Source organism: Danio rerio, chromosome 25 (genome assembly GCF_052040795.2).
Source record: "Danio rerio strain M-AB ecotype USA chromosome 25, GRCz13ab, whole genome shotgun sequence".
NCBI lineage: Eukaryota > Metazoa > Chordata > Actinopteri > Cypriniformes > Danionidae > Danio > Danio rerio.
Window position 1 is genome coordinate 38,353,587 of NC_141045.1, and position 19,484 is coordinate 38,373,070.

Sequence of the window (19,484 nt, forward strand, 5' to 3'; positions counted from 1 at the left end):
TTAGATCGCTCAGATTACATTGGGAAAACAGGCGGCCGCTGCAAATTGTGCTTTAATGTTTAGCTGCTCAACTGTATGGTATGGAAACCTTAAATACCTGCTAGATGAACCCGTCTCATACAGCTGCCATTGCAAGGCTCAGACACTTTGTAGAGAGGAATTTAACACAACTGCCTCTAGGAGTCGCCAATGGAAATAAAACACACACGCACAAAAAATGTGCGTACGCCTGCCAGAAAGCTGCCGTGAAGCTGCGCACATTCCCACGTTCAGTTCATTTTTAGTAAATCCAAACGTGAGCGATTCTGAGCGCGAAATCTGGCGTACGCAAAGTTTTTGTGCGTACGCAGCGTTGATACATGAGGCCCCAGGTTTTCGAACGCGAGTGATTCGCGTTTGACGTGCATTAAGCAAAACGCAAAATGCTCAATTCGCGCCACGCCATTCGCGCCATGCGCACCTCGCAATTCTCGTCATTCGTGCCGCGCCATTCGCGCGTTTCGCGCCGCAGGATGTCTATTCGCGCGTTTGCATTGACATAACATGTAAATCACTCGCGCTTGACGCGCGTGCTGCGTCTGGTGTGAACGCAGCATAGTAACCCAATAACTTCTTCCGTCATCATTATATTTTACAGGAAAGCCTAAACGCTTTCATACATGTGATTTGAATGACGTGAGAGGCGATCTCTCTGCAATCGTTACAAATTTAAGATTAATCTACAAGTAAAATACGTATTAATCTGCAGGTCATGTGTGTTCCGAACTGTGGGTTGTGATCTGTATGAATCACGGATCAACCGTAATCCATTATACCCAGGCCCGGATTAATAATTCAGAGGCCCCTGGGCACAACGTCTTGTAGGCTCCCTACGTTACCTAGCCGCACCCCTATAGTTGAATGAAAAAGATTAATATACTATTTGTTAAATAAAATGAATCTCTAATGTATTGCCCATATACACATACACGTACATATGTTTCTAGTCTACAAAGATTGAACTTATTTTTAACGTATTTAAAGCACACTTTGAAAAATATAAATACTAATACAACTAGGGGGAAATTAATGGATTTTAATGTACTCTTCAAGTTCACTGAAGCAGTACTAAAATATATGTTTAAGGGTATTTTAATGTATAACTTCTACAAACTTATAATGCACATGATTTGGATAACACCTCTCCAATCCAGTTCTAGGTATCTGACTCCTCCATGATAGACACACTTATTAATGATTCCTACTTGTCTTCCTCGTGATGAAGAGTAGGCAAAATCTAAGTGCGGACGGGCTCCTGGGCCTGTGCCCATAATGCCCACTGGTTAATCTGGCCCTGATTACACCCATACTTTAGATGCTCGCTAGGCATTCAATGTTGGTCATCTGACGCCACAACCTAAATCTATATATTTAATCCAAGGTAATCATACAGTCAGAATCTTTTACCGGCTCATACCTATTTTCAACACATCAGGAGCCTCTGGTTGTGAATTCATCATACCTTCATGTTTAATCATATTCTCTCATCTCTGTGTTTCAGGATTCGTCCTCAGCTGGCGAAGGAGAAGATCGAGGGATGCCACATCTGCACGTTTGTGATGCCCGACGAACCGCAGGTGGTTCTGGGAAAAGATAAAGCCTTCACGTATGATTATGTGTTCGATATGGACTCCACGCAGGACAACATCTACTCCAACTGCACCGAGAAGCTGATCGAGGGCTGTTTTGAGGGATACAACGCCACCATATTTGCATACGGACAGGTTTGTGTGGGATTTGTACTTTAAAGGAGACATTTAAAAGAGATTATTTATGCTGAGCACTGTGTGTATGTATGTATGTATGTATGTATATATATATATATATATATATATATATATATATATATATATATATATATATATATATATATATATATATATATATATATATATATTTTTTTTTTTTTATTTATTTATGTGTATGTGTGTGAATATATATATATATCTGCTGTTTATGTATTGTCCTAAATGTGAGGGGTATTGATATATCCAGGGATTTCTGATGGCAGGTTGCAGGTTTGGATTGGGCCTGGTTTATTTCTGCATGTGTGTTTCATGTCGTCTCTCGGATCTGTGACCAGTGCAGCATCTGACCTGCATTTCATGGCTGATTTCCTCCGAACAGCAGCTCTGATGTGTGGGTTAATCCCGATTTATCAACATTCCCGCTCGTCTGCCAGACACGCACTGAAAACACGGCAGCAGATGAAACACTGACCTAAGATTATGAAATATAATGACATGTGAGCAACAGTCAACACAGGGGCACACAGATGTATATGAGCAATTCACATTTGTGGTCAAAAAACAGGCAGATGGCCAAAAGGTAGGCAGCAGACAATGTAAATAAACAAACAAAACACAGGATTGGTCAAACGCGGAGGCTAGGCAAGTAAAACGTGCCGGAATGTTCACAGAAACAGTATAACAAGACTCAGCAATGTGTGTGTGTGTGTGTGTGTTTGACAGGTGTATACATAGTCTATGTAATTAGTCCTGAACAGCTTCAGCTGTGTCTGCTTGCAATCATGGCAGATCTAGGCCAGCTGTGTGAGTGAAGTGCATGACTGGAATTTGTAGTCCATATACCGGAGGATTGTTATTAGAGTAGCTATTAGAAATTAGTTATTAGAACTATTATGTTTAAAATATGTTAAAGGAAAATCTCAATTAAACAGCACTCGGAAATATTTGAGAAAGAACTAAAATTTCGGAGGGCTAATCGTTTTGTTTTCAATTTCAGAAGTACAAAACAGCAGAAATTAGCTAGGTTATAAAGCTAATAGATAGCTAATACCATTAGCACTCTTCAAGAGAAATGTTATATGGCAAGAAATACTGATATTGCAATACTCATCGATAATATTGCATATTTTTCCAGTATCGTGCAGCCCTATTGTAGATGATACTATAAAATTGGGTCATATGCAGTTAACATTTTCAAATATTTCCCAAATTATGTTTAACAGAGCGATGAATTTCTCACAGTATTTCCTATAATATTTTTTCTTCTGGAAAAAGTCTTATTTGTCTTATTTCAGCTACAGTAAAAGCAGTTTTACATTTTTTTTAAACCATTTTAAGGTCAATATTATTCGCCCCCTTAAGCAATATTAGTTTTGGATTGTCTCCAGAACAAACCACTGTTATACAATGACTTGCCTAATTACCCTAACTTTACCCTAATTACCCTAGTGAAGCCTTTAAATGTCACTTTAAGCTGAACACTAGTGTCTTGAAGAATATCACGTCTAATATTATGTGCTTTCAGATAAAATAAATCAGTTATTATAGATGAGTTATTAAAACTATCATGATTAGAAATGTGTTGAAGAAATCTTCTCTCTGTCAAACAGAAACCGAGGAAAAGTATACAGTAGGGTGAATAATTCTGACTTCAGCTGTATCCCGTAAGGCTGTGTGTATATAAATGTGTTTCAGACGGGCTCAGGGAAGACGTACACCATGGGCACAGGCTTTGACGTGGCGATCCCGGATGAGGATTTGGGCATCATCCCGCGCGCCGTCACACACCTATTCAAAGGCATTGAGCAGAGACGACAGCAGGCGGCGGAGCAGAGCCGACCCGTACCCGAGTTCAAGATCAGCGCTCAGTTCCTGGAGGTAAAAGCACAGATCATCTGTAGATCCCTAAAGAAGAGTATATGCAGAAGGACTGTGAACCGTATGCCATTATAAAACCACTGCGTTTAAGGTCTGCTTCCTTTAAAAATCAGTGATCTTCACTGCCTGATTGATCTGATATAAAGTGAGCTTTTCAACAAGATGTAAAATACGTCCCTGATGTCTCTAGAGTGTGTGTGTAAAAATTGCAGCTCCAAATACCACACAGGTAATAATGATAACTCTCTGAAACTGACCCTTTTACTCTTTGATCCTAATTGTGGCGTTTTGGTGACTGTCGCTTTAAATGCAAATGAGATTGTGCTCTTTTTCAGAAGAGGGCGGAGCTACAGATGTCTGTGTGTCAGCATAGTGGCAGATTCAAAAACAAGACTAATGTCCTATGCTAATGAGGGAGATATAGTCACTAGTGGGCGGGGCTTTCCCCCTCTGATGACATCATACAAATGGAGAATGTCAATCAAGGTGTTTCTGCAGACTGCTTTCATCAAGTCTGATTATAAACAATACAATTAACACATGTTTACCATTAGAAGCTGCTTATACTCACACACTGCAGACACACAACTGTGTTTAAACCCCTTATCAAAGTGATTTCTGCATAACAGGCCCCCTTTAATTAAAAAAGATTTGTATTTAGTGTATGAATCGTTAGAGAATTGAATAAATCTGTGTCTATAACCTCTCATAGTGTAGTAGCAGATGACAAGACTAAACAAAGACTGTATCTGTGTGTCTGCAGCTGTATAATGAGGAGGTGCTGGACCTGTTTGACACCACGCGCGACATGGAGTCCAGAAAGCAGAAATCACACATTAAAATCCACGAGGACGCCAGCGGAGGAATCTACACGGTCGGAGTGACGACGAGAAACGTCTCCTCTGAGGCCGAGGTGAGAACCGATAATCATTCATTCAATTTCATCCGCTTATCCCGGGCCGGGTCGCGGGGGCAGCAGACTTAGGAGAGAACTCCAGACTTCCCGCTCCCCAGACACTTCCTCCAGCTCCGTGGAGCCTTTCAACTCAGCTCCTTCTTCACCACAACAGACCAGTACACCGACTGCACCGCTGCACCGATCCGCAAACAAAACCCCAAGATACTTGGGGTGAGGACTTTCCTCCAACCTGGAGATGGCAAACCACCTTTTTCCTGTGGAGCACCATGGCCTCGGACTTGGAGGTGCTGGTTCTCATCCCAACCGCGTCACACTCGTGAGCAAACCGCTCCAGTGCATGCTGAAGGTCATGGACCTTCAGAACCGATGTTACACCTGTTAAAGTGACCCTATTTTTTTAGCTTAGCTCAGTATCCTGATAATACGGTGCTCTGTGATAAAAGCTTCAGCAGTTATTGACCAAAAGAAAAGTTGAGACTATCAGAAGCCTGTTCACTGTACTTAAGTGCATGTGTATGTGTGTGTGTGTGTGTGTGTGTGTGTGTGTTTTTCAGATGATGCAGTGTTTAAAGCTCGGCGCTCTCTCCCGCACCACCGCCAGCACACAGATGAACGTCCAGAGCTCGCGTTCTCACGCCATCTTCACCATCCACATCTGCCAGATCCGCGTCTGCGCACCCGCTGACAGCGTGAGTTCAGCTGACATAATCAGCCTCGTTAACCTTCAGTGCTCCAGCGGAGGGGGCGGAGCTAATGGTCTGTTTTGGAGATTGGTGGAATTTTCTGCACGGCATCGTGGGTTATGTTGTTTTTTATACTCTTATTAAACAGATTTTGTTCATGTCTGTGTGTATTCTAGACATTTGTTCTCGGCTAGGTCAACATTAAATGGAAGTTATGATAGTAATTTTTACATATTCGTGAAATATAGTGTGTGAAACTGCTGTAGGGCGGGGCTTGATTGGAAGGTTGTGATTTGCAATTGGTGTATCTCAGATGATTGACAGGTTGGTCCCGTCCTCACATGAGTGAAGAACAATTGGAGAAGGGATGTTTGGTGAAGGAGAAAGTTATTTAGATTCACGTACACATTTAAACTAAATAACAACACGCATGGGTAAATCAATCATTCATCTCCTGCAGTTTCTAGTATCTCCTAAAGTGTCCTTCGTGTTTTTCTCAGCCTCCAGAGCAGGACAACGAGACGGACAATCGCCTGGCCGGCAGCTCGTCTGAGATGGAGGAGTTCGAAACGCTGACGGCGAAGTTTCACTTCGTGGATCTGGCCGGATCAGAGAGGCTGAAGAGAACCGGAGCCACAGGGGAGCGAGCCAAAGAGGGAATCTCCATCAACTGCGGACTGGTCAGAACCACGAGTGTTACTCACTAGCTGTGTTTCCATCCACCTATTTTACGCTCATTTTGGATTATTGCATAACAAAGGCTTGATGAAAATGCCAAGATCTGCATTAAAGCGTATTTGGGTAAACCTCACACTTTTTAATCTCGTCTACAGACCCATCTTTTTAAGCAGCCTTTCTTTTAACAAATTTTAGCATGTTTTTTTTTTCATCATGTTATTTTATATTCACGATGCGTTTGTACCAAGTGTGCCGCAAGCCTGCGTTTGAGTGAAGGTCTCGGCCGTTAGATCGCCCCCTGGGGGCTGGCTGCAGTACAAGTCATAAAGCCCGCCTCCTCCGTGTTAATGAAGGAGACTTGAGCCCAAATAAAAAAATTAATTACACTTGCAATAAAATGTCCCGAAAGATGGTTCAGGTCGATTAAGGCACTGGTTATTGTGCTGAAATAGGTGCAGATCTTCATTTTTGTAAACAGTTTGTTTTTAGCAGTAATTTAATGCTGGGCGTGTTATCGTGATTGACAGCTGTGATTGACAGTTACTCAAAGCAGACCGCCTGAGCTTCAGCAGGAGACTGAAGTGTTATTATTCGATTTCTGTGTTATTTTACCATGACAAAATGAGTTCAGCAGTAAACTACAGTTTCTGACATACATGATCCTGGTGGAACACTGTTTATTCGCTAAGGTCAGGGCTTTTTTCGGGCTTTATTAGTTTGCTGATACACGCCTAGCCACCCAGATAGCAAAACACAGTTCCGGCTAGATTCTCGCCTGCTGGAGACTTACCCCTTAGAGCTCAGACTGACTACCTCTGCTGGACCTACTCTGGATGCCTGGACTCACTACCCGATTCCTGCCCGAGTCAATCGAGCCAGATGCGGCGGCCGAGCGAGCCGGCGCTCCCGCATGCGAGCCGAAATCAGCCCGCGACGCCGCGAGTAGGTTATGCGCTGCGGCTCGGAGCTGGCGCGATTGAATATATAAAACCCTCATATTTGTTAACGTTATTACATCCATTTGTGTTGATAAGACAGCAAACGCATGCTGAGAAGTTCGGGGGGGCTTGGTTGATTTTACATAAAGCGTTTGGTTGGAAGCTCGACTCCGCTCATTTTCGCGGCTCCTCCTCTGGCTCCATCAGACAGTCCTTCTGCGCATGTCAAGGCTCAAATTTCAGCAGTCTTTTGCGATAGTTTGTGCCCTTCAAGCAGGCGTTTTGCCCTCAAGGCGTTCAATGGGAAAAAGGGCTGTCGCGTCGTCCATATTTTTTACAGTCATTGGTTTGTACCTGCATTTAAAATGCTTGTTTGGCAAGGTTTTATTATTGTTTTAATTTGTTCTAGTGTGGCTGTTGGTGCTTGTTGTAAGGCTATCTTGGGTGTCTAGAAAGTCACCATTTACAAATAATATGTATTATTATTATTATTATTATTATTATTATTATTATTATTATTATTATTAAACGTTTTACCTGATAAGAAAACTAATGCAAAAACTACAATGGAAACGCATTTACCGAATAAATTCCATTGTGTGCATCAAAAAAGTGATTTATTTTGAACAGATGCAGTTCAATGTTGCAGCATTTCCACTGTTGGAATATCTAGCCAATTCCACGTTGGTGTTCAATAAGAAAAGGTCTGGAGAGGGTTTTCTTCAATGACAAAAATATTAGTAATCTATTAGATACAAATGAATAATTCGATGACAGAGCATTACATTCAATTACATTCAAGAGGTTCGCAACTAACATACATTTCCTGACTCCAGCATATATACACAACTGATATTAACAGGTGGAGTTTGATGTAACGTCACTGATCAGTCATTCTGCAGGCTCTTGTACCCCCAGACATACTTCCTCTTTCTGCAACGCTTTTCTGCATACCAGAACTGAACAATTACGTGCATCTTCAATATATTTCACAACTTCTACAAAGATCATGCTCCTTGTGACATGTCCAGACAGAATCTGGAACAAACGTTAAATGTATTTGTAATGAAGTTCACGGCCCTTGGGCCGCCGGGAAGAAGGAGGTGGAGAATCGACGCAGGTTTAAATTATTTATTAATAACAGGGACGGCAGCTCCTCACGGAGACTGCCGTCTAAACCAGAACAAACGGACAGCAGCTCCTCACAGAGACTGCCGTCAAACTGAAAGCAAAAATAAAATATGTCCGGGCCCGGTCCTCTCTCGGCTTCCTCTGCCATCGTTCCTCCTTTCATCGTCCAGAGCTCCTTCCGTGGGATCGAAGCAGTTGCGCACCGCAGGTGTATTCACTTACGCGGTGGCCTCACTCCGTTCCCACGGCTCTCGGCCACGCCCCCTCGCCACAGTATTCTTATTCTGCTTTTTCCTCTGGCCAGCAGTTTTTCTAAGGCCGTACTCACACTAGGTACAGTTGCCTTGAACCGGGCCAAAGCATGCTTGTCCCCCCACCCATCTCCAACGACTTACACCACAATCGGGTCTCGGTACGCTTACGTCATCACTGCTGTGCTGTTCAGTAAGCGCTCTCACTCAGCAGCACAGTGGAGATTTCTCTAGTTATATCGTTTTAGTCGTTTGATATGCCGTCAAATATTTCGCCAAACAGATCTTAGAGATGCGGTGACACGCAGTCAGATATTTCGCCGAACAGATCCGCCACTTTTGGCGCTCATAACCAGTCATAAAGCTCTCGTGCTGCAGGAATGAGGAGGTGTTCTGAAGGCGCGCAGCTGTTGTGCAGTGAGGGGTTTGCGTCTTTAATAAACTACAGCAGTTTGCGTTCACTGAACAGTAAGAATGATTAATAAATCCATATGAAACAGTCCCTTAAAAGTCACGTCTCACTTTCAGTTTCGGGCTTTGCCGCGTCTTGCACTCACACTACAAGCGTACTGCGCCAAAGCCAAAGTGAACCACGCTCAGGCCCACCTCTTCCAACCGGGCCAGGGCCGGCCAAGTGAACCGTGCTTGAGCCCGATTCAGCGCACTCACACTTCTCAAACGATCCGGGAAACGGGCACGGTACGAATGGCATAGTGTGAGTAGGCTCTAAAAGTATGCAGCACAGTAAAAAAGAGGAAGCGTGTCTGGTCAAGATGTGCTATAATACAATAGAAAAGACTGATTAATCTGTTGTTAGTCTAAACATTTTTCTAATAAATAAAACACAAAAGTAATACAAATAGATTCCTTTTCTCCAACACCAGCACATTGTAAAAGATCTGAAATGTTGTTTTGCTAATATCTAAAACCCCTCAGCCGTCAGTCCGTCATCACAGTGCACAGTGTATTATTATTATTCTCTCCAGAACTGTCTTGAGCATCTGCGCTCCCAAAGAGCGTCTCACGCCTCCAAAAGCCACCGCGTTGCATTCATTGCATTTCATCTTCATCTTCTGAGGCGCAACTCATTTATTAGACATGAAAAAACACCACAGGGGCTTCTCCAAACACACTTACCAACATTTCTCTGTCTGATATTTGCTCCAGTTAATCAGGAAGGGACCATTCTGTTCTCTCTTGCTCATCGGATGGAGATGCTACTTTTATTGGCAAATCTTGTATGCAATATTCCAGTTGTGTGCATGAATTGAATTCACATCTTTGAATAGATACACAGCTCATGATGAAAACATATCTCACGCAGGAAAATCACCGATTATGTCGAGCACGCACCATATGTCAGTCTTCATCATTTGTTTTGCACTCGTCACTTTAGGGCTTCTGTGCTATGGAAAAATGTTCTTTGGGATAAATAAAGATTCTTCTTGTCTTACTGTGCGGTGAATATAAGTGTTTGTGTGTGCTGTAGTTGGCGTTGGGGAACGTGATCAGTGCTCTAGGGGACAGAAGCAAGCGCTCGACGCATGTGCCTTACCGAGACTCCAAACTCACCCGCCTCCTGCAGGACTCACTGGGCGGAAACAGGTCTGTGTCTCAATACCTGCTGGATTCTCTCATTGCTTTCATTACCGCCATTTTCTTCCCAATCACACACAGCTTGAGCTTGTTTTTCACAACTGCATCATTGTTCGATGTGATGCATGCATGACTGTTGTGTTCTGTTGTATCCCTGCTGAAAAAACAGCTTAAACCAGCTTAGGCGAGCACTTCTTGTGTTATCCGTAAGTAGATCCCGGAGAGCCTCTTTTAACTCTGCTTTTTACAAGACCTTTATAAGATGTCACACAGGCAGAGCAGACGTGTCCCACATGTTTTGGTCGTGCCCCAAGCGTACTCCTTACTGGTCAACCATATTCAATACATTGTCTAAAGTGTGTGAAGTACAGCTAATGCCTAGTTCAGACTGCGTGATTTTAGCCCCGGTTTTGGCTCGCCGACAGGTTTTGAGAAATCGCCGACAAATGCCTGAAATCACAGGCAAATCGCTGCTCGTGCATGCGAGTGACAATCACACAGTATGAACGATCAAAGACGCGATCTGAGAGAATCGCCGATGAGTCGCAGATGCCTGTGAGATATTTGGCATGCTGAATTTCTGGAGCTGTCGGCGATTCAAATCATGCCGTGTGAATTGAGTCTTGACTGAAAATAACATCAGCGATCGCCTACAGCCAATGAGAGAGCAGCATTCACTTGTGTGTGTGTGTGTGTGTGTGTGTATACCTGCTGCAGGCCAGCGGGAGGCTGGGGGAGAAGTTAAAAGCGCTCTTTTTCGGTTTATTTGGACCCACGAAATGGAGAAAAAACTAGTGGAGGTTTGACAGGACTCAGGAGCAACCGTGTCTGTTTGACGTTTCATCCAGAAAGAAATTAGTTTATTATTAACGTTGAGGAGAAATGGTTAATTTCCTTTAAACCCAGGTGAGCAAACATGTACATGTTCTACCCCATTAAAGGCTTCTTTTTCATTATGTAGTTGATAACAAAAGATATACGTTTTTGGCTGTGAGACGTAGTTTGGACGAAGTTGTTGGCGATTCTTCCTATAGTAAAGTCATGCAATGTGAAAGTCCCTGTCACTGATACATCTTGCAGTGTTAACAAAGCAGCGACGAAACGCAAGCCCAGATAGTCATGCAGTGTGAAAACATCTGTGACACGACTACCTTGAAAATCATGCAGTCTGAACTCGGCATAAGCCATGTGCAGGATTTGCTTCGTTTGGCATTCCACCTGACGAACTGAGTCTGACTCAAAGTCAACAAAACATTATAGCCTTTGCATCTTTACTGGCGAATTTTATTGCACTGGAAATCTTTAAATCTACCTAAAGCATCACACTGGCTTCAAGATCTGATGTTATATTTACTCTTGGAAAAAATTCAATATTCAATTAGAGGTGCTAGCAAATTCTCATATGTTTGGCAACCCTTACTATCACATTTCTCAGCTATAAGTGTACTTCCTGGGGAATAATGTGACTGTCTTGTATGTAACTGGAATCTTTTTTCTGTAATCCTCTCGTCTTTCTCTGTCCAGAACCTCAAGCTTCTTGTATGTTAACCTACCGTTCTACGATAGCACAGCATTATCCCTGATCATATCACCTATTACTGTTGTCACTGCTTATTTATGTATTTATTTTTATTTTCTTCTTCTTTCTTATTACTTTTTTAATATCTTTCTTTAGGCAGTGTATGTAGGGTTTGTTGAAGTGGGTTTATATATATATATATATATATATATATATATATATATATATATATATATATATATATATATATATATATATATATATATATATATAATCTCTGTATAAACAATGTCATTTGTACTTGGCTTAGGCTGGGTGGCTGGTTTTAGCTGGTTGACCAACATGGTTTTAGAGGGGTTTTGGCCATTTCCAAGCTGCTTTCCATCTTGGTTTTAGCTGGTTAGGCTGAAAAATGACCAGCCAATACCAGCTTGATCAGGCATAGCTGGTTTTGGTTGGGCTCCCAGCCTGGCTAGGCTGGTCAAGCTGGTTTTAGCTGGTCATCTCCCAGTCAATACAGTTGAAGTCAGAATTATCTCCCCCCCCCCCCCCCTGCTTATTTTTTGCTCTAATTTCTGTGTAACTGAGAAGACTTTTTTCAACACATTTCTAATCATAATAGTGTTAATAACTCATCTCTAATAACTGATTTATTTTATTTTGGCCATGATGACAGTACGTACTATTTGACTAGATATTCTTCAAGACACTTCTATACAGATTAAAGCAGGGTTTTTCAAAGTCTAAGACAGTGGGCCTCCCTTTTGACACAACTTATCCATTGCCGCCCCCCCTCCTCCCAAACACGCGCGCGCACACACACACACACACACACAAAATTCTGGAGGTTTTCCTGCTACCTCATCATGCTTGGTTTCAAGGTGTCGCCGAAGTTTAGCGGGTCTCATGCTGTCATTAGCCAAAATATCTTGACAAACCACACATAAAGGTCGTGGTTTATCAGCTGGTCCTGTCCACGTAAATCCTAAACTCAAATACTGATCATCATATCGTCGTCTTTTGGGTTTAAGCCCTGAACTTGAAGGCTTTGAATCGGGGGGGTCTCAGAAACCGATCCATTGTATTAGCAGGCATGTACTTGTATTGGCGGGCTTGCCAAACAGAAGCGAATTCACAGCTATGGCATTCTGGGTAAAAAAGGTTTTCTTATTTTTGACGTTTTTTTTTTTTAAGCTTTGTTTAATTAAAACGTTTAAAAATTATAAAAAATACATATAACAATTAAACTTAATTATATTTTTATTATATAATATTTTTTCCCGCGCCTCCCCTGACATGCTCTGGCGCCCCCCAGGGGCGGCCCGCCTCACACTTTGAAAACCCCTGGCTTAAAGTGACATTTAAAGACTTAGGGTAATTAGGTTAACTAGGCAGGTTAGGGTAATTAGGCAAGTTATTGTGTAATGATGGTTTGGTATAATGATATATAGCTTAAAGGGGCTAATAATAATATAGTCTATAAAATGGTGTTAAAAAAATTCTAAACTGCTTCCATTCTAGCCGAAATAAAACAAATAAGACTTTCTCCAGAAGAAAAAATATTATCAGACATACTGTGAAAATTTCCTGAATCTGTTAAACATCATTTGGGAAATATTTACAAAAAGGAAAAAAAGGGGGGCGAATAATTCTGAGTTGAACTGTTGGCGAGTGTTCAGCAGTGGTTTTTCTAGGATGATTTAAACACAATCTAAAAGGCAATCAGCATGTTCTCTGTTGTCTCAGTCGGACCGTGATGATCGCCTGCATCAGCCCGTCCGATCAGGACTTCATGGAGACGCTGAACACACTGAAGTACGCTAACAGAGCGCGCAACATCAAGAACAAGGTGATGGTGAACCAGGACCGGGCCAGCCAGCAGATCAGCGCACTGCGGACGGAGATCGCCAGACTGCAGATGGAGCTGATGGAGTACAGGACGGTGAGCTCAAGTTATCCACTGAAGACCTGCTAATAATCGCAGTCAGAGTACGCATGAACCAGCAGCTGTGACTGTTTTTATTTTCATAGAGAAGCAGTTCGTAGAGAAAAGGAATATTAAATGAGAAAACAGTGGGTGTGGCTTGTTTGTCTTACTGCGAGCTGATTGGATGTAGTAAAGTAGGTGTTTCATTGAGAAAGAAACAGACTCCTCCTAACAGACTCCTCCTCCTCACTTGAGAAGGGGCGTGGTTTAGTACATCCATAAACAAACACTATGGCAGTCAGTGTTTACAGGGTTCCAGCTTTGGTCAAAATACTTCTTTAGTTTTCAACAGAATAAAGAAACTCAAACAGGGCTGGAACAAGTGAAGGGAGAGTAAATGATGACGGAATGTTAGTTTTTTTGGGTGAACTGTTTCTGTAAGTGAAATAACATTGAATGTCTTGAATGGTTGTCCTCCAGGGGAAGCGTATGGTGGGAGAGGACGGGCTGGAGAGCATTAATGACATGTTCCACGAGAACTCGATGCTGCAGGTGGAGAACAATAATCTGCGCATGCGAGTGAAGGCTATGCAGGAGGCCATCGACGCTCAGGGCGCCAGACTCACTCAGCTGCTCAGCCAACAGGCCAATCAGCTGCTTGCCAGAGCAGGTACAGTAGTTCATGGTCAATCAATCAATCAATCAATCAATCAATCAATCAATCAATCAATCAATCAATCAATCAATCAATCAATCAATCAAATAATTAGTCAATCAATCAATCAATCAATCAACCAATCAATCAATCAATCAATCAATCAAATAATTAGTCAATTAATCAATCATTGATTTAATCAATCAATAAATCAATCTTTCAGTGAGTCAGTCAATTAATTAATCAGTCAGTCAGGTAGTCAATCAATTAATCAATCAATCAATCAATTAATAAATAAATCAATCAAATGATAAGTCAATCAATGAATTAGTCAATCAATGAATTAGTCAATCAATCAATCAATCAATCAATCAAATAATTAATTAATTAGTAAATTAATCAATCAGTGATTTAGTCAATCAATAAATCAATCTTTCATTGAGTCAGTCAGTCAATTAATCAATCAGTCAGTCAGTCAATCAATCAATCAATCAATCAAATGATACGTCAATTAATCAATTAATTTATCAGTCAATGAAATAATCAATTAATCAGCCAGTCAGTCATTCAATTAATTAGTCAATCAATAATTGATTCAGTCGGTCAATCAATTAATGAATCAATCAGTGATTCAATCAATCAATCAATCATTCAGTGAGTCAGTCAGTCAACTAATCAATCAGTCAGTCAGTCCATCAATTAATCCATCAATTTATTAGTCAATTAATCAATCAATTAATCAGCCAGTCAGTTAATCAATTAATGAGTCAATTAGTCAATGAATCATTCAGTCAATCAATTAATGAGTCAATGAGTGATTCAGTCGCTCAGCCTATCAATCATTCAGTGAGTCAGTCAGTCAAGTAATCAATCAATTAGTCAATCAATCAATCAATTTAGAAGTCAATTAATCCATTGATGTATCAGTCAATAAATCAAATAATCTGACAGTCAGTCAATTAATGAATTAGTCAATGAGTAAATGAATCAGTTGGTCAATTAATTAATGAGTCAGTCAGTCAATCAGTGATTCAGTCAATTAATCAGTCAGTCAATCAATCAATCAATCATTCAGTAAGTCAGCCAATCAATTAATCAGTCAGTCAATCAATTAATGATTCAGTCAGTCAAAAAAATCAATCAATCATTCAGTGAGTCAGTCAGTCAGTCTATCAATTTAGAAGTCAATTCATCAATCAAATGTATCAGTCAATGAATCAGTCAGTCAATTAATTAATCAATCAATCAATTGATAAGTCAATTAATCAATAAATCAGACAGTCAGTCAATTAATGAATCATTCAATTAGTCAATGAATCAGTCGGTCAATTAATGAGTGAGTCAGTCAGTGATTCAGTCAATCAATTTATCAATCAATCATTCAGTGTGTCAGTCAGTCAACTAATCCATCAAATAATCAGCAAGTCATTAATCAATTAATCAGTCAATCAGTTAATCAGTCAGTCCATCAATTAATTAATCAATCAATCAAGTTAGAAGTCAAATAATCAATCGATTTTTCAGTCAATGACTCAATCAATTAAGCAGCCAGTCAATCAATTAATTAGTCAATCAGTCAATGAGTCAGTTGGTCAGTCAATCAGTGATTCAATCAATCAATCGATCGATCATTCAGTGAGTCAGTCAGTTAATTAATCAGTCAGGCAGCCTATCAATTAATCAGTCAGTTAATCAATCAATCAAGAGGACTGTGTGTCGTGAATATTGTCTTGTTTTGCAGGTGAAGGCAGTGAGGAGATTGGAAATATGATTCAGAATTACATCAAGGAGATCGAGGATCTGAGGTAAAACAGCCCTGGAGAAGATTATCTCTCATACAGTTGCATGTATTTGAATATATTTGCTGCCAAAACATGGTAGCAGTGAACTAACATGCTAGTGATGCCTTAAAAAATGCAATCTATGTTAGCGACATACCCAAATACACTAATGATGGGAATAATATCTTAAACAAATCGACGTTTATTCAATGAAACAATTACATGTAGTATACTTCTGTAATCATCAGGGATTGAAATATGTTTGAGTGTTCTAGGAAAACATGCTAGGAATTTGTTAAACATTGCTGTTATGATTTAAAAGATGTTAAATAAAGGGGAAGAGGAGTAACATTAATTTTTGGGTGAAACACATAAGCAACCACACAACATCAATAAATGAGGGACAAAACCAAGACCAGCTAAATGCAATACGTGATTTTATTTACAAAAATAGTGATAATAATGAATGCCAAAAAAAATGTATATAGAAAGATTCTTGAATATTTACAAAGAGACATTGAATTTCACAGATAACAAATGACATAAGACGTTTGACCAGATATGGGAGAGTTGGAGAAATGAGACGCGGGCGGCATCCAAACAATCAAAATAAATAAAACAAAAACAATCTATTTGGCCCAATCTCTACCCTATCTATCCAAAATAAAAATGCAGAAGTTATTGAAAAGAATCTTCGCGTCTAATACGCACTACCTAACCTACGCTGATCTCTGATGGGAAAACAAAAAGTACAGTGGGTGGAGCACGCCCCTTACCTAGTGTGTCTAATACAGAGATATTCAAACTACTTGTGCACAATGTCGCACGACATTCTTACCTGTCCCACTCTCCAACCTCAGATGCGCATGACATCGACGGTAGACAAATGGAGAACAAATAACGGACAGATACCAAATTGTAACACACAGTAGACATATATCAAAAAACACAGACACACAGCACAACACAGAAATTCAGGGCCTCCAGAGTAGCGTCCTGTCACCACTTTTATGCCACGGTGGCAGCGGCTGGATTGGAGACCTTGGATGACGTCAAGGGGGGCACGGCAAACAGCTGGGCAGCGGTAGCCAATCAGAGCCACTGTATAGGTGGAAGCGGGAGAGAGGTAGAGAGCAAGCGAGCACAGAGAGAGAGAGAGAGAGAAAGAAAGAGACTAGCGAGAAAAAAAATATATATATAAATAATAATTACGCAACACAGAAATGTACAGGAATGTAACAATTGCTAACTTGCCAGCAAGAACAAAGCATCATGCAATATTCATGCTAGCAACATGTTTTTTGCTAGCATGATTTAACAATGTGTTAAAACATGCTAAACACATGCTAGCAACATTAACTCCAAATGTTAAAGATACGAGCAAGTGAACTAATATGCTAGTAATGTGTTTAAACATGCAATACATGTTAGCAGCATGATAAACGTGTTAGCAGCATACTCAAATGTGCTAATATCATGGTAATGATACATTAAAACTTGCTAACAACATGTTATAGATTATTCAAACATGTTTGTGTGTGAATTCATCAGCACTCTACAACATGACAGCAATGTTGTCATGCGAGCAGAGTGAAACTAAAACGTAATATGTACGCTAGGGATATGCTAGCATAATGCTTAATCGTACTAACAGTATTTAGACATATTACTAACATGATAGAACATGCTAACATTGTGTTAAAACATGCTACATATTAGCAAGTTGTTAAAACAAACCAAAAGTTCAAACAATTAGCTAAAACATGCTAGCAACACAAATGCTCAAGTATGAGTGGTGTGTGTGTTTCAGAGCCAAACTTCTGGAGAGTGAGGCGGTGAATGAAAACCTGAGGAGAAACCTGACCCGAGCGTCCAGCCGTCCTCAGTTCTACGGGGCGTCCGGAAGCTTCTCTACGGCCCTGCTGGGACCCGACCCGAGCCAGGAGACCAGCGACATCATCGAGATCGCTAAAAAAGACTTGGAGAAGCTCAAGAGGAGGGAGAAGAAGAAGAAGAAGAGGTGAGCTGCAGCTCTGCCGCGTCTGTCTCTCATCTCAAACTGAGGTCATGTGTTGTGTATCATCACGGTCTGCAGAAACGCTTTGATTGACATTCTCCCTTTGTATGATGTCATCAGAGGGGGGAAGCCCCGCCCACTAGTGACCATCTCTCCCTCATTAGCATATGATGCTAGTCTTGTTTTTGAATCTGCCACTATGCTGACACACAGGCTTTTGTAGCTCCACCCTCTTCTGAAAAGAGCACAATCTCATTTGCATTTAAAGCGACAGTCACCAAAACACCACAATCAGGATCAAAGCCTAAATTCCCCTAACATCTTGTAAAAGATGAGTCCCCTTTAAATCAAAAACTAGGAGAGAAACCAGTGAAGGTGATTGTTTTATGTCCTTTAGAATATGTTGGATGTGAGATGTGTTTGGGTCAGCATCCCTGCTGAAAAATCCAGCTTAAACCAGCTTAGGCTGGTTGGCTTGCTTTAGCTGGTTGACAAGCCTGGTTGTAGAGGGGTTTTGGCCATTTCCAGGCTGGTTTCCAGCCATTTTCAGCCTGGTCTTAGTTGGTCAGGCTGCAAAATGACCAGCTAAATCCAGCTAAAACCAGCTTGACCAGCCTGGTTTAAGCTGGACATAGCTGGTTATGGCTGGGCTTCCAGTCTGGCTAGGCTGGTCAAGCTGGTTTTAGCTGGTCATCTCCCAGCCTGATCAGCTAAGACCAGGCTGAAAATGGCTGGAAACCAGCCTGGAAATGGCCAAAACCCCTCTAAAACCAGCCTGGCTGACCAGCTAAAACCAGCCACCCAGCCCAGGCTGGTTTAAGCTGTTTTTTTCAGTAGGGGCAGCAGCCGGCTGTGTTACTAACGTGTGTCCGCTGGCTCTCTGTGCTCTCTTTGACCTCCGACCGCTTCAGACTCCAGCAGCTGCTGGCCGACAAGAGAGATGAGGATGAGGACGAGGAGGAAGAGGTGGAGGAAGACAGGTTTGTCTCTCTTTCGCCTCTCCGTCCTCTGAAATTACCCACAATCCCCTGCGCCTCACCTCCGCCTGCTGCCTTCACGTGACTTTAACAGCGCAGAAGAGCCCACTAGACTTTATTCATGCATTTGATTTGTTTGTTTGTTCATTTTTTTTACTTATTTGACAAAAATATACTTCAGATGAATGAGAGAAACGTTTATTCACATTCATTTGCTTCATTCTGTCTTCATGAGCAGTAAATATTAACATTTTCATAGTCATTTTCGGTTCTGAGTATTGAAACTGGCCTTTTGCTGCCGTCTCTTTACATATTTAAAGGACATCATGTAAATTACAGTTTACTGTGTTATTTACGGTGGAGAACAACCTTTAATTTGCAAACTTTTTGACAATTTTATAACCGTCGATTTCCCGCTAGCATTTAAGGGCTGTAGAGAGCGTTCTTAAACAGCGCTGATTTGCTGTTATATTCACCAGTGCTCAACAGAAATGACTGTGATTGGCACTGAAGGTCATCGAACTCACCGAACTCACACACTCTCTCGGGCAAGCGCTGCAGCCATCTACCCATATGAGAGCAGTGCTGGTCGGACTGTTCATCAAGCATCTCCCGCTGGATCTAATCTCACAATATTTGCTAAACGTGATATTTAATTAATCTTGTTGTCTATATCTAGCAACATATTCCCCGACTTTGCTCTTTTGAATCGATTACTTGTTCACAGGTAACGTGTTCTGGCTATTA

At 41.2% G+C, this 19,484-nt stretch overlaps 2 protein-coding genes across 24 annotated transcripts in view; both read left to right on the plus strand.

Annotated features, from left to right (window-relative positions):
- Positions 1-19,484, plus strand: part of ano5a (anoctamin 5a) — an 805,725-nt gene that overhangs the window by 523,520 nt on the left and 262,721 nt on the right. The window lies entirely within an intron of this gene.
- The window catches only part of kif21a (kinesin family member 21A), an 83,738-nt gene that overhangs the window by 23,319 nt on the left and 40,935 nt on the right, over positions 1-19,484 (plus strand). For 13 of the 23 annotated variants that reach the window (XR_015526751.1, XR_015526752.1, XR_015526755.1 and 10 more), the window contains exons 2-11: positions 1,541-1,763; positions 3,483-3,665; positions 4,429-4,578; positions 5,139-5,273; positions 5,768-5,947; positions 9,755-9,870; positions 13,127-13,322; positions 13,788-13,977; positions 15,704-15,767; positions 17,554-17,763. Coding sequence is in view for 16 of the 23 variants with exons in the window: in XM_087312595.1 (XP_087168721.1) it covers positions 1,541-1,763; positions 3,483-3,665; positions 4,429-4,578; positions 5,139-5,273; positions 5,768-5,947; positions 9,755-9,870; positions 13,127-13,322; positions 13,788-13,977; positions 15,704-15,767; positions 17,554-17,763 (1,647 nt within the window). In the remaining 7 variants the exon portion in view is untranslated. Of the gene's footprint in view, positions 1-1,540; positions 1,764-3,482; positions 3,666-4,428; positions 4,579-5,138; positions 5,274-5,767; positions 5,948-9,754; positions 9,871-13,126; positions 13,323-13,787; positions 13,978-15,703; positions 15,768-17,553; positions 17,764-18,671; positions 18,741-19,484 lie in introns of all 23 variants that reach the window. The other 10 variants (XR_015526753.1, XR_015526754.1, XM_087312591.1 and 7 more) reach the window with 1 other exon arrangement.